Raw genomic sequence first — 14,960 nt, 5'->3', positions numbered from 1 at the left:
GATTTACACATTGGAGGATGGATAGGAAACATCTTTTTAATCCCACTGGCATTTTTATCATGCCAGGTTGTTTTGTGTGCTGGAGCAGGTTTTCTTCACAAAACCTTTCTTTTTCAGGAAGCATTGTACATAAGTGAAAGAAATTATGTCTGAGCTGTAATCACTCTTTATATTGATTGTTATACTCACATGATCATAAATATTAGCCATGTTTGGTGCTGTGGAGAAATGAAGGTAATTGCCTTATGATTAGAGTTCTTTCAGCTACGAGAAAGGATTGATTAGCATTTGCATACTGGAGGCAGTATTGAGAGGAAGGGGGAACAAATAGCAACATCAGTTATTTTGTGTGAGGATGAAATCTTAAAATGTAATTTAAAGACTTTTTTTTCAGCAAATTTCTTGCCTACGATCAAATTTTCTTTTATCCTTTTTTAATTAAATTTTTTTGCATTTTTCTTTTCCCTTTATTTTTTTCTTCATAAGTTTAGAGACTTACCAAAAAAAAAAAAGTTTAAACTTCTGGGTCTGTCACATGGATCTTTTAGCCTTTTGTGAACAGGTTTCTTTTATACCTGGTTGTTTTTTATAGCTATTTTATTATCTCTCTGCATTAGTGCTGCTGGCTCTGGTTTAAAGCAAGCGTTTGCAGGTAATTGGAAAAAAGTGTTTGTTGTTTGTGAGTGTGTGTGTTCTCTATCGGATGATTTAAGTGTTTACCAAGGAGTGTGGCTTTGTGCTTCCTCTTTGCTTGTTTACTAATTGCTACGTTAGAACAATCTGGATGGACATTTTGATTTATGTTGTGAATCATGGGAAAATTGATTTAAAACCTTAAAGAAGGAAAGGTCAAAGCTTGTCTGATTGTATGGATGTGTTTATAGGATTTTTGTTTTTTTTTTCTCCACCCACCCTTAGGTTTTTGTTTACCTGTTTCTTTCTCATAGTAATGAGACATCAAAGGACTTCTTCTTAAAATAAGCTAAAATTGTATATAGATTCAGTTGCCTTAAAGTACTTGAATGTATAGATATTTTAACATTTGTCATTCTTCTGTACCATGAGTGTTTGGGGCCTTCAACATGTTTTGCTTATGGAGTAGACTTGGGTTATAGATGCATTATTTGATAAGGTGATGTTTTCTTTTGTGTTTTTTCTTCCCTCTTCATTGATTACTGTTAACTTTTATTTTTACTTTTTTGTTAGTCTCATTTTATTCTGATTATTGTTATATATGTATAATTCGTCTTGGTTATTTCCCTGTCTTGAATTGTTCTTCTTTGTCTCCAATTAATAGGCCATCGAAGACGGCAATTTGGAAGAAATGGAAGAGGAAGTACGGCTTAAGAAAAGAAAAAGGCGAAGAAATGTTGACAAAGATCCTGTGAAGGAAGATGTGGAAAAAGCTAAGAAGAGAAGAGGCCGCCCTCCAGCTGAGAAACTCTCACCAAATCCGCCCAAACTGACAAAACAGATGAATGCTATCATCGATACTGTGATAAACTACAAAGACAGGTGAGTGTTTCAGTCCTTCACATCCATCATCCTCCACCAAGTCCATGAGCCTATCAGCTAAAGACCCAGAGTTACAAGTTGTACACTAGGGTTCTAAGGTTCTTTCTAATTTGCATTCCCTCCAAGGGCAAGTTACCTTGTACTACATCTGATGGCCAGTACTGCTTGTTTTGTCTGATGGTTCACCATTTATTAATATAGTTGAAAGTGGGGTTTAGAATCTATCTAACTATCTATCTATCTATCTATCTATCTATCTATCTATCTATCTATCTATCTATCTATCTATCTATGTATCTGAAAAAGATTCTTAAGAACCTTTAAAATACCATCATTGATATGAAAGACGTTGGGTTGGTAGAATGAAATTGTATTTTGAAGTTGAATTGTTAGAGAAGGAAGAATCCTAATATATTTAAAGTAAATATTTCACATTAAGAGTTCTGTTTTAAAACCAAACAGATGCTTCTTTGAAAATAGTGTCCTTTTCTTTTTTCTAATACTTGGACTTCTGAGCTCTTCCTCAAGCTGTCTCCCTAATACTGCTACATGTAATCAGCATGGTATCTAAGCAAATTCGCCTCTTTTTCATGGAATGATTTGGGTAAGCTGTGCAAAGTCAGCTAGACACTGTCCAAACTATTTGAAATAATGTATAATTATTTGAAAACCAAGACACTTGAGTTTCAGTCAGCCTTATCCAATAGATAAACTAGTTAGGATACATTTTGGCTAGTGGAATTTAGTTAACTGATTTGGTTTTTTACTTGATCATCATATAACAATGTTTTCACGTGAAGATTGGATCTATATCCACTGAAATAGATAGAAAAACCAGATATGACAATTCTCTAAGTTGCAATGGGGGTGTCTTACCAGGTTATGATATCCAGCAATTTTTGATATTCACTAGTGTTCCTTTCTGAACCTAGATGTGTTTAAACACAAGTTTTTCATTGTGTCTTTGGGACAAGTCTTATGCTATAAAGGAAGAAATCAATAGAAAGGTATCGTAGCAGAAAAAAAATATCAGAAAACCTTTTTGTCTTCTGTAGGGAGTCTTCAGAAATGGTGAAGGGATGGGAGATGTTTGTGGAAAGGTCAGAATTTCTAATCCCTCTACACAGATGTCATGGGTTCCATGTTCACTATTTTTAATAGTTTCCTTTAAAACAAAATACATCCCCTTGAAGGATTTTCAAGGGAAAACCCATTATTGTGAGTGTGGATCAGCTGTGGAGTGACAAAGAAGATGATGGCAATCCAGGAAGGAGAACTTAACCACAAGTCCACCAAGAGGAAACATCCTTGTGTAAACCAAGAATCACCAATTCCCTCTCTCAAATGTCTTTGTCCCAAACTCCACTGTTAGATTTCCTGTAGGAGGCTTGGATTATGGGACCTTGTTTTATCAGCCTCTCGTGGAAAGAACCTGTCACTCCGCACATAACTTCTTTTTTTTTTTTTTTTTTCTTGCCTCTGTCTCAGGAGAGTGCAACATCTGTTTTTCTGACCAGATGTGCCTTGGTCTTTGACAGGCCTTTTGTTTATGGCTTGCTGAGGAAGTCTGGGGCTATTATAACATGGAGAAAGGTGGAGAAAGTCTATGGAGATCTCAAAGCTGGGCCTTTCTAGTAACATAGCAGAGGCCAACAACTGATGGAGAACAGGTTGCCAAAAGATTGACTTATTTTAGATTGTTATTTGGTGGGGGAAGAAATGGGGGCGTTTGTGAAAACTTCTAAACTTTTAAAAGCAAATGCATTAATTTTGTTGAATTTCCTACCTCTCCCGACCGCTTTTTCTCCTTTTGAAAACCTAAATTTAGGTTACACTCAGCTGAACTTTTCTTAAGGTCACAGCGAATGAAAAGGACCACTCTCTTTCTTTGGCGCACAGATAGGTCATGGACAGTTGGACCCCTGTCATTCCTAATCATTCTTCAAGATGTAGTGTGAGTGGCCATTTGTCATTGTGCTTCTCACCCCTCACTCATTACCTGTTGTCTCTAGAGCCTTCAGTTTGTGACTTCCTGGTTAGCGTCAGTGGATGGTAGCACAGGCTCTTGTGTCGATGTAACTGCCTACATCCAAAGCCCAGCTCTGGTGTTCCTTAGCTACCAGGAAGGAAGCGAGGTAATCGACTTAATTTCTCTGAACCTGTTTCCCCAATCCACACAACAGATGGAGAATAATTACTGCACCCGCTTTCCAGAATTGTAGTCATGAGCGAGTTCATGAAACCTAGGTTCTTTGACAATGGACTATCAGCCATTCAGACTACTTGGAGTTAGTCAGGTGGGTGAAGGGACGGCTGAGCTCTATGAAGTCAGCATCCTTGCTGATATCCGTTTCCATGGTTTTATTTCCAGAAGCAGGAAAAGTACTTTCCCTGGGTCTGAATATTGCAGATATCTTTAGTTTTACTGTAGGTAAAGAACATTAAAATATTCTAACATGCGTTATTGAGTAGGGTTTTTTTCTCCCTTTTCCTTGTTTATTTACCTTTTCCTTAAAAAGTGCCCTCCTAAGACTAATTCTGTTACCTCTGTACTTTGGAGAGAGCATGTGCTAAACATCCCAGCTTTGCATGTTTCATGTATATTTCATGTTAGCGATCTCCAGAAAAAAGAAAGCACTTACTCTATTTATATTGTGTATTTTTCTTACCAAACTTGGTTCTCAAGTAGGAGGCATTCAAATTAGGAAAGCCTTTAATTAGATACAGTGTCATATTTTTGGTTCATTTTTAAAAATGTTACTGGGAAATGTACATCTCACTATGTTGAGATTGTTGCACCATTAGGCAGTTACTAATATACTAAGTCACTCTACCTGGCAAACAAATGTACTAACCTCCCTCTTCTATCTCACTATGTCCAGTGATAGAGCTCTGAGCTCTAGCAGGGTATTAAATAAGCATTGCCATCTATATTTAACAGGTATAAAAGAAGAAGTAATTGGCTCTCATGAGACAGTTGTTTTAAAGATTCTTATGTGATTCTGAGACAGATGTGTCTTGAAATTTTTTTTAAAGACAAGATTATTTAAGTGTCTGCTCAATACTTTGTATTCAGTGACAGGCTCCCTCACCTTTTTGTGGTACCAGGGCTTGAATTCATGCCCATGAGCTGGCTGAACTTACTGACTAGGCTGGCATTCTACCACTTGAGCCACACTTCCATCTCTGCTTTTTGGTGGTATTTTTGCATGTGGTAAATTTGCATGTCTAGCAAACTTTTCTATCTAGGCTGACCTCAAACGATATCCTCCAGATTTTAGCCTCCTGAGTAACTAGGATTATAGGTGTGAGTTGTTAGGACCTGACTCTGTGTGTGTGTGTGTGTGTGTGTGTGTGTGTGTGTGTTGGTTGTTGTTTGATTTGTTGTTGTTGTTTTTAGTATATTTTTTTTATTGTAAAGATACTGAACAGAGGGGTTACAGTTACATGAGTAAGGTAATGAGTACATTTCCTATCGAGCATTGTTACCTCCTTGATACTTTAAAATATGTGACTCCCATGAGCCAGTCATTTTGTGTGATTCATAAATGGATTGCACTCAGATATAATGCTGATCTTCTGCTACTGGCTCCCATTGCTTTATTTCTCCAAATTAAAAAACCAAAAACTTTCTATCAAGTTATATTGGAAGCCCTTGTTCTGACTAGTGATTGTTAAGAGGCTTTTATGAAATCACATTCTCTATTCATATAATATTTAACCTAAGATTCTCTTTGAAAAAAAGATTCATTTCAATTTACATTTATACTCTTTGAAATGGGTCCTGAATGGAAGAGTAGAAGAAGATGGTAACATGTAATGTTGAGTGGAGCTCTCCCAAATCTAGAGTGTGCCTTACAGAGGTATTAAAGTTGGAAATGACTTTTGATTCTGCCTGGTCCAACTTCCCACAGCACAGATTTGTCCCCCTACACCCATCTAGCCTCCATGTGGACACTAGCCTTAGCACCTTTTCAAAGGCTGCATTTGATGGTGTAAATGGATCTGGCCCTCTGACTTTTGTCTGTTCATCTTGAACCCACAGAGAATGAATACAGTCTCATTACAAGCTGTATCTTTTGAAATATTTATTAGCAAGGATATCCAGTTCAGAGCCTTATTTCAGTTTGAAACCCCTGACTTTACTGTCTGAGACTCAGACCTTGGGGCTACCACCTGTTACGATATGCTTTATGCCCTTAGCATCCCTTTGGAACATGCATCCCAGCACTCCAGAGGGCCTCTGAAGACAAGGAGGTGTTTACCTCACTTATTGGACACACCAGAATTCGATTAACACCACTCAGGGAGTGAGTTCATTTTTCCCAGCACCCCTAACACAGACCTAACTTAAATGGGACGTGACATGTTGAATTCCCCTTGCCCCCAGGTCTTTCCTCAAATGAGAGCTGCCAAGGTTAGCATTAAACTAGTATTACCTTTTGTTTAACCTTTACCTACTGACTTTATAGTTAATCCCTGTGTAGATGTGTCTTTTGCTTTTGGGCCTCAATATTGTCCCTTTGAAGTAACTGAATTTCTATTGGATTTCTAAAAAGTTATGTCTACTTGTTATCCTAATGTTTTGTCATCATAAGATTTGAAAGAGGCTATGGCTGAGAACCTTCTAAAGAACAGGGCTTGTTGGCTTGCTTCTGGAAATCAAAAATATATTAACCAGTAATCCTGAAAGTTGATCAAGTAACAATGAACCTACATTGCCAGGCTAGCTCATCGCCCACATCTATCCATCCTTTCTCAAGGTTATCAAGAAAGGCTATGTTTGTAGCCTCTCCCATCTATCAACCTAGAAACCCTGCCAAAAAAAGTGAAATGAGGTTAGACTACCATGGCTTTTTCTAAGAGACCTCCTGCTGGTGCTTAATGATGTTATTTATCTTTGCTAAATAGCCCCGTGGCATCTGAGTAATTCCTTTCAGGTTTTTACAAGGGTCAGCATCGGATATAACAATCTCAGGTTTCCTTTCTCATTGTGAAATTGGGACATTTGCTTATCTCCAGTCTTCTGTTTCTACTTCTATTTTCTATGATTTCCTACATATTATTAGACGTAATGATCTACACACCTTTCTGGGATATAATTAGTTCCATTGGACACATGAACTTATTTGGAGCCCCTTGATTTTATCAGCTATATTTATCATGCTTTGCTTTTCGAATCCAATCATCTTCTCATTCCCGAAGAATCTGGGAGCAAGCAGAGGCTCAGTCAAATCCTCACTCCCTTACTCAGTCGATTAGTGAAAGATGCAGGATTTGAAGCTGCATCTGTGAGAACCCTGCAGTCTGCACAGGATGTAGATATTGGGTCCAACATTGGAGATAGAAGCAATGAAGGAGATCATGCCCATCAGATTGGTGGACACAGTGTCGGCACACAGTGGGGCAGCAGCCTCTTGGCGCCTGAATCCTTGTCACTCTTCAGGCTCCTGTAGACTTAACTAAGTTAGGCATTTGCCTTTCTGTCTGTAATTTCAGTAGACTCTGGCAGTGTTGATAGGACTGGGGTAGATCTCAGCTTATTCTAAGTTTTTGGTTTAACATTCCTTGCTTTGTGGGAAATCATTCATCCTGGACGTGTTTCTTACTCTTGTTTCCTTAGTTCCAGAACCATAGCACTGTTCGGTTGTATCTGATCATGAGGTCACGATAACCTCTTACTGAGGTTACTAAACCAAGAATTCCGAGCAAGTGGGTCCTGTGCGTTCTCATTATATAGTGATACCGTGGCATTATTCAGTGTTTATGGTCACTTTTAGGGAAGAAAAAAAACTTGCATTGTTCACTTAATGACATTTTTCTGAGCAAAGAGAGCACCATTTTATTACATTATAGCACTTTTTTTAAAAAAAATGATGCCAGTCCTGGGGCTTAAGCTCAGGACTTGCACAATGTCCCTGAGCTATTTTGCTCAAGGCCAGCACTCGATCACATGAGCCCCAGCTTCACTTCTGGCTTTTTATTTTGGTGGTTAGTTGGAGGTAAGAGTTTCATGGACTCTCCTGCCAGGGCTGGCTTCTGATTGTTATCCTCAGATGTCAGCCTCCTGAGTAGCTGAGATTACAGGCCTGAGCCACTGGTGCCCCGCTCATTGTAGCATTTTTAAAAGGAGTTGATATTCTATACACCTGATCCTTCTAATTATAGTTGTTTCATTCATTGCTGTACACACTGTAACATTTCTTCTTCTTTTTTATTATTTTTATCTTTTCCCAGTATTGGGGATTACATTCAGGGCCTTGGGTTTTCTAGGTCAGTATCCTTGAAACTATGCCCCCAGTCCTTTTTCATTTACTTTGGTTTTTAGATAGGGTCTCAGACCTCAATCCTCCTTAACCTCTGCCTCCAGGATAGTTGGGATTACAGGCATGAGCCACTATGCAGGGCTGCATTTCCCTTATTCCAAATAAGGCTGAGGTTAAAAAAAAATATATTGCCTTATTCCCAGATTTTCTCTCCAAAGTGCTCTACTTAAAACACATAGAGATATATCCTGTTGTGTGACTTTTCCATCTTGATAATCTTCTTGAAGTTGCAACCCAATGGATTATTTATATGAGTGTTTATATTGTCTTTTTTTTGTTTGTTTGTTTGTTTTTTTTTTTTTTGGGTCCGGTTGTGGGGCCTGAACTCTGGGCCTGGGCGCTGTCCCTCAGCTCTTCAGCTCAAGGCTAGCGCTCTACCACTTGAGCAACAGCACCACTTCCGGCTTAAATTTTCTTTTGTTTTGCTTATGTGGTGCTGAGGCCTCGAGCATGCAAGGCAAGCGCTCTACCACTGAGCCACCTTCCCAGCCCATTATATTGTCTTTTTAAAGCAGATTTATAGTAATATACATTGGTAGAAGCAAATCCACTGGTTAATATTTTTGTTGTTGTTTGTACTTTCATTCCCCCCCACCCCCCCCCCCCCCCCGGCTCCACCAGCCATCCAGATTCCTGACTTACCGATTGTTTAAGAGGATGATGGATACGAAATTATTGTGTTAGACTCTCCTTTACTTCAAAACCTTGCATTGCCATTGACTTTTAGCCTATTAATCTTAGATCCTAGAAACAGACCTGCCTTTCTCTGAATCACTTTCAGTGTAACAGGAGAACATCTATCTTTCTCAGGGTCGTCTTCCTTCACTGTTACACGTTCCGAGATGACCTGGTCCCCTTTGGCTTCTGTTTCCTCTTGGTCAGCGCTGTGGCCAGCCTGAGATCTTAGCAGCATACATCTTCCCAGCCTCTGCCTTCTTTCTGATATGCACTGAGATACAAAGTTCCCTCCACACACAAGTTTCTTTCCAAGGTACCCCTCTTTCTCCCTCCTTGCCACCCCTGGCCTGGCCAAGGACCCTCCTGCCTATCCGTGTGTCCTGATTCCAGTCTGTTCCCCATCCTGCCTTCCTTCTGAGGTGTGGATCTGAACCTGCCATCTTGTTACTTTCAATAGCTTCCTGGGCCTGCCCAGTGATCATCAGACTTCTTGGCATAGAACAAAATAGTGTTTCACATTCGAACCCCAGCAAACTTCCCAGCTTTATTTTCCTACACATCCTTCCCTGCTCTTTCTCATACTTCAGGACATTCCAACGCATTCTGTATGTGTGGAGTATCACATGCACTTTCACACTTCCACTGCCTGGTTTATATGCTGGTCCCTCCCCAAATGCCTTCAGCTCTGAGGCAGAGTGGGGGAGGGGGCAGCTCTTCTGTAGACCTCCAGGGTGAGCCATGAGTCCCCTGGGCTGCTATGTTGGCCTAGAGTAAGACCTGGATAAAGGGTCTTCTCAGATGTGTCCAACCTAACAGCTATGTTCTGTATCCCCTAAAAGGGATACCTATGTCACAGAGTTTATGTGTTCACCTGAGGAGTCTTCCCCAGAGCCTGGAGATCCTGTGATCCTGGAGCTTGAGCTTGAACTCAGGGCCTGGGCACACTGCCCCTGAGTGTTTTTGCTCAATGTCAGAGATTTGGCTTCTTTTCTTTTTTTTTCTCTTCTTTTCTCTTCTTTTCTTTTCTTTTCTTTTCTCTTCTCTCCTTTTCTTTTCTTTTCTTTTCTTTTCTTTGTGGTTAATCGGAGATAAGAGTTTCACAGACTTTCCTGCCCAGGCTGGCTTTGAACTACAATCCTCAGATCTTCAACTACTGAGTAGCTAGGATTCTAGGCATAAACCACCCAGTGTCTGGCATCATTTTTATTTCCAATTCATGGAAATAAGCTTCTTTCTGAGTTTGCATTTGAATAGATCTCATTCAGAGGTCTTTTTTTTTTTTTTAATTAGAGTTGTAGGAAGCAGAGAAGGATGCATGGAGCCCTTCCATGTGCTCGGTCCTTCCATGTGCTGGGTCTTGTAACAAAGCCACTTTTATCCTAGTTCATGGTCCCAGCAACCATATGAGGTAAGTATCATCCTCTTGTAGCTAGAGGGCCTAGACTCACACTCTGGAAGATCACACCTAACCCAGCCAGTGCTGCCCATCCTCCACTCCTTTGGGGAGCATGAACTAGACATGTGTGGAGGGAAATAGGACCAGGGGAACCAGAAGGGAAAGCTCTGGGACCATTAGGAAATCCAGTTTTCTCCCAGTTCTAGAAAAGTGTGTATTTTTTTTTTTCTTTCAGAATGAGGTTCCAAACATTTCTCTCTTGTAATCTTCCCACCAGGACAGGTCTATAAGGAGCCTGAAACTTGGAGAAATGCAAACAATTCCTCTAGGTCACCCAGCCCGGGAGGAAGAACTGGGCCGGGAAAAAGACCCAGGTCTTCTGACTCTAGTGTTCTTTCTACTTTACCACAGGTGTAACGTGGAGAAGGTGCCCAGTAATTCTCAGTTGGAAATAGAAGGAAACAGGTCAGGATCTGTCTTGTATTCCTGTGACTCTAAATACAGGTATCCCTTGGTACCCCCCCAACAAACAAACAAACAAACAAAAAACAACAAAGGAGAAAAGAAAAGCTGGGTGTTGGTGGCTCACACCTGTAATCCCAGCTACTCAGGAGGCCGAGATCTGAGGATCACGGTTTGAAGCCAGCCCAGGCAGGAAAGTCCATGAGACTCTTATCTCCAGTTAACCACCAGAAAAGCAGAAGTGGTTCTGTGGCCCATAGTGGCCCATAGAGTGCTAGCCTTGAGAAAGAAAGCTCAGGGACAGCGCCCAGGCCCTGAGTTTAAGCCCCACAACAGACAAACAGACAGAAAGAGAGGCGAAAGAAAGAAAGAAAGAAAGAAAGAAAGAAAGAAAGAAAGAAAGAAAGAAAGAAAGAAAGAAAGAAAGAAAGAAAGGAAAGAAAGTTAGTTGTAGACTTGATTTTCAGAAGCACATTTCTCCTGTCCCTTCTCCAGTTACCTCTACTTGAGGTATGGGGGATATAGGAACACTTGTTCATAAACACCTGTCATGCTTTTGAAGCCCTGTCTTAATGGAGGGGCGGGGAGGATCCTTACGATAAATCCATGTCTTACAAAGGAAGCAGGAGCCTGCCTGACCTGCAGCACCTCAGAGATGGGTTTGCGCTAACTCCCATCTCTTTCAGCCCAGCTTCTGTTGTGTTTTCCTGGGGCCTCTTAACTCTCCACGGTCCTGATGTAGAGTACCAGGGTTTGGAAGCTGCATGCATGTTCACACTGCTCTGCCCTCGGGAACTGAATTGCTGCTGGTGCACAGGGGCAAAAGCTGTGGCTACTCCTGTTGGTTGCAGGGTGTGGTGTCTGAGTCTACCTGTCATGTCGGGCCTTATGCCCTAGACCAATCTGCCTAACCTGTATGTGCCTATGCTTCCGCTGGGTGGAAGGCAGGTTGTTTTTCTCCCAGAGGTTTTTGGCGACCAGTACATGTTGGTTGGGTGAGAGAAGGATGGGCATGATACACCAGAGTTAGGAGTTGCTATTATTATATCAAAAGTAGTATTTTGTTTCTGCTTTTGACCAAGCTGACTTAAAAATATTGACACACGCTTAATTGTCCTCATTCTAGTTTTGTCAACTGAGCCAATAATATCCTTTAGACCTTTTTTTCTTCTTCAAATCAAGATAGAATCTAGAGAAAACAGACTATGGCCTGTATTTCAGAATGAATATCAATTCCTGGTTGTAGCACTCTTCTTTATGTATAGAGTTAAACACATGGGGTTTTTGTTTTTTTTGATACTTCTTAGTGTTGTTCAGTAAACAATGATTTATCCTACAAACTAGCCACATAAATCATGAGAAACATGAACTGTGCTCTGTTTTTGCTATTATAGCAGAGAATTCCATCTGGCTTTGAATTTGGGGGTTCAGACAATGAACACTTTGTAAGGTTGACCAGTTGGAAGAGACAGCCCACTTGGGTAGACATTTTTATTGCCTCCATTACCTAGAAGGGAGCCTGATGGTCTAAATAGCACAGTGCAGGCTGAGCTCCCATCCTACAAGCAAGGACAGATCTGAGCTTCCTTCTCTCACACCTCCTTTCCCTTTTCCTCTCTTCTATCAAATAGTCATGTGACCATGAAAAGCGGATTAATAACTTGAAAGGCAATTGCAAGCCCCTAATGTCATGCCTAGGCTTTCTGAGGGTAGAAGATAGAACCTTATGTTAGGACCTAGATAAATCCAATTTCACTAAACATACTTTTAAACTATCACTTCCAGAGGCATAGCGAGGGGCTCCGTGCTTGATTCCTCAGGACTCTTGGAGGCCCGTGTGGTCTTTTATTGTCACACGCATTTCCTTTTTCCACAAGCCCAAGTCAACCATATGGTCATGAGAGATGGTATCATGATAAATGAACCCCTCCTTCAGAACAGTTTTATTTTTTTGTTTTTAATCCTTCCTTTATGGTTTCAGAAGCACGGAACATTTTTCTCTGTGAATAAAATGGGAGCGCCTTAAAGTACATTTGGAAGCAGCTGTATAGATGAGGAACCCAAGGACCTGGGGTGAATCAATGTGTGACCAGGCTGGAAGAGGAATAGGAAAGGTTCAGCCCTGCACACCAGTAAAGTAGGAATTGCCACGTAGGCCATGGAGGTGAGGGAAGCAAAGGTGCTTTGTCCGTGAGTGGAGAGCAGCCCTGGAAGTGGGCAAGAGCAGGCTTTCTCAGTGTGAGTAGTGTCCAGGTACAATGAGGGGCAGCAGCATTCCAGGGAAGACTTGAGTTCCAGGGCTGTCCTCGAGGACTTGGTCTCCAGTTAAGAAGTCAGAGGAAGGGGTGCAGGGAGCAGTGTGTGGTGTCCACTGAGGAAAGAGGAAAGACAGCCATGAAGCCGAGACTGGCTCTCATGTGGGAAGGAGAGACTGGAGACAGGGTTACAGGGACACATGGTTGCATCCGTGCTGAGAAACATCATGGTGACAGCCTTGTGAGATACGGAGCGAAGGAGGCATTGGTTAGACAATGCCGATAGGTTGAGAAGGATGCATCTTCCAATAAGGAGGTGACAGTAGCAAGACAATGCGAATGACAAGACCTGGGGTACACTGAATGTGAAGAAGGTAACTCCTGGTTCTCTATGCTGGGTGGCGATTGAATGACAGTCTCATTTACAGGAATGCAAGTGAAAGCAAAGCATGTGTGGAGGGCATGGTATAGACATACACGTGTGCTCACATGTGAGTGTAAGCCAGCTGCACCTGTCCCATGACAGGAAATCAAAGTTCTCCATGTGGCTATCACAGCCCTCTGATGCTGTGATTATGTTGTTACTATTGACCGCCCCTTCAAGATCAGCCAACAAAGTCTTTCAGACAAAATGTATTTTTAGTATCCTTGGCAGCAGACATTCTGTATTTCCCTAAGTGGACGAAGGAGTCTGCTATGATGGGCTGTCAGGCCCAAGTGGCCCTGCATTGAGGAGCTCTAATTAGATCATGGAGAAGCTGCCACGAATCAGGAATGTGACCAGAAGATACACTTGGAGGCTCTAGGTGAAGAGCTGTCGTTCATCCATTCTCCGTGGCAGATAGCGGGACCCAGCATGGGCTGAATGTTTGTCTGATGGAATAGCAGCCTCAGAAGAACAGGGCTTAGTCCCCTGTCCGGGATAATGTCTCCCTGGGTTTCCCAAAAGCATTTAAGTGGCAAGATCCCTTTTCAGGGAATACTGTTAATGATCCACTAAGCTGGTGGGCTATGGAACATACTGGGAAATGCTGAATTAAGAGCTCAGGAACTGCATGCAATTGACAAGAGGATGTGCTCCTGGAAATGTGAGTTCCAGTGCTTTATTTTGCCCTCATTACAAGTCCTAGTACTTAAACTGTTTCCTGGAGCAGGCTGCTGTGACTCCTGGCAGACTTGACATTTCCTTATGGTGCTCAGCCAATTATACCCACATACAGCAGGTGGGTAGCCCACAAATACACTTGGTCCGCCTGTTTTCTGAGACACAGAAGGCCTCTTCTAGCTTCCAACATTAGCCTGGCCCAGCAGCCTCGCTCCCAGGGGCTTCTGTCTCTCAAACTCCAGGCTAGCACTAGTTCGGGAGACAGTAGGAATCCCAACTGGGAATAACTGAGATAGACTGGATAGAATGAATCTTCTTACAGGGCTGATGAATTGTTTTCAAGACTAGACCATCAACATCTTGATCAGAAACAGATTGATGATTGATTTAGAAATGGCAGGTATTGGCTATATTTTATATATATTAATATATATATATATATATATATATATATATATATATATATATATGTCTATCTCCCTGTGTATGTCCCTGGAAAGAATCTGTCTTGTTCCTTTAGAGTCATGCTTCATAGGAATTTGGTAAAATGGCCATTGCAGGGAAAAGAAAAGTACCACTCGGGTGCCCACTGGTTGAACCAAGTATTTAGGTCTCTGGTACAGATGGAGAGGCATTTGACTTTGTTTGCCTGTGAAAGCCCTGTGCATTTGAGTCTAGTCATAATTCAGTCAAAAGCTTTGAAGCATTCGCTTATTATCAAGTGGGGACAGAGGCACAAGATCAAAGATCAGAGTACTCTGTGGAAGGGAAGGTCAATTCTTATATTTGGAAAGGAAGGCACCTCTGAGTGATGAGCAGGTCTTTAGGACAGGGTGTTGAAAGCTGGCAATTGGCTGGCTAGGGAAGTGGCTGGCTGCCTTGCTTAGCTATCCTGCTTGACAGGGATGGCGAGAATTCCATCATCTACCTGCTATTGTGAAATGTCAAATGAGGAGGAAAAAAAAAAGAGGTAAGAAAGCAGATGTCCCCAAGCCAATATTTTCTAAAAGTCAAGTGATAGGTGGCAAATCTTCTTCAAAAATGTCTCTTCAAAATGCTTGTCAAAAATGAACGCATAGAACTTTCTGAATCTCACATCCTTTAGCTAGCCACCACCGACAGCAATAGATGCAATGAAGACATTCTGAAGAAACCCTTAGTAACTTTGGGCCATGACTTCTTAAGATAGGATTCTCTTGTGTGGGGGAGGTGGGGGGAGTCAG

General features: G+C 41.4%; 1 protein-coding gene across 4 annotated transcripts in view; it reads left to right on the top strand.

Annotated features, from left to right (window-relative positions):
• Smarca2 (SWI/SNF related BAF chromatin remodeling complex subunit ATPase 2) overlaps positions 1–14,960 on the top strand; it is a 171,819-nt gene that overhangs the window by 139,219 nt on the left and 17,640 nt on the right. For 2 of the 4 annotated variants that reach the window (XM_070035677.1, XM_070035678.1), the window contains exons 28-29: positions 1,298–1,515; positions 10,327–10,380. In XM_070035677.1, coding sequence (XP_069891778.1) covers positions 1,298–1,515; positions 10,327–10,380 — 272 coding nt within the window. The remainder of the gene's footprint in view (positions 1–1,297; positions 1,516–10,326; positions 10,381–14,960) is intronic. The other 2 variants (XM_070035679.1, XM_070035680.1) reach the window with 1 other exon arrangement.

Source organism: Dipodomys merriami, unplaced genomic scaffold (genome assembly GCF_024711535.1).
Source record: "Dipodomys merriami isolate MVZ:Mamm:240054 unplaced genomic scaffold, mDipMer1.0.p SCAF_26, whole genome shotgun sequence".
Lineage (NCBI taxonomy): Eukaryota > Metazoa > Chordata > Mammalia > Rodentia > Heteromyidae > Dipodomys > Dipodomys merriami.
The sequence above is the reverse complement of the archived record's forward strand: the minus strand, read 5'-3'. Positions and strand labels throughout refer to the sequence as shown.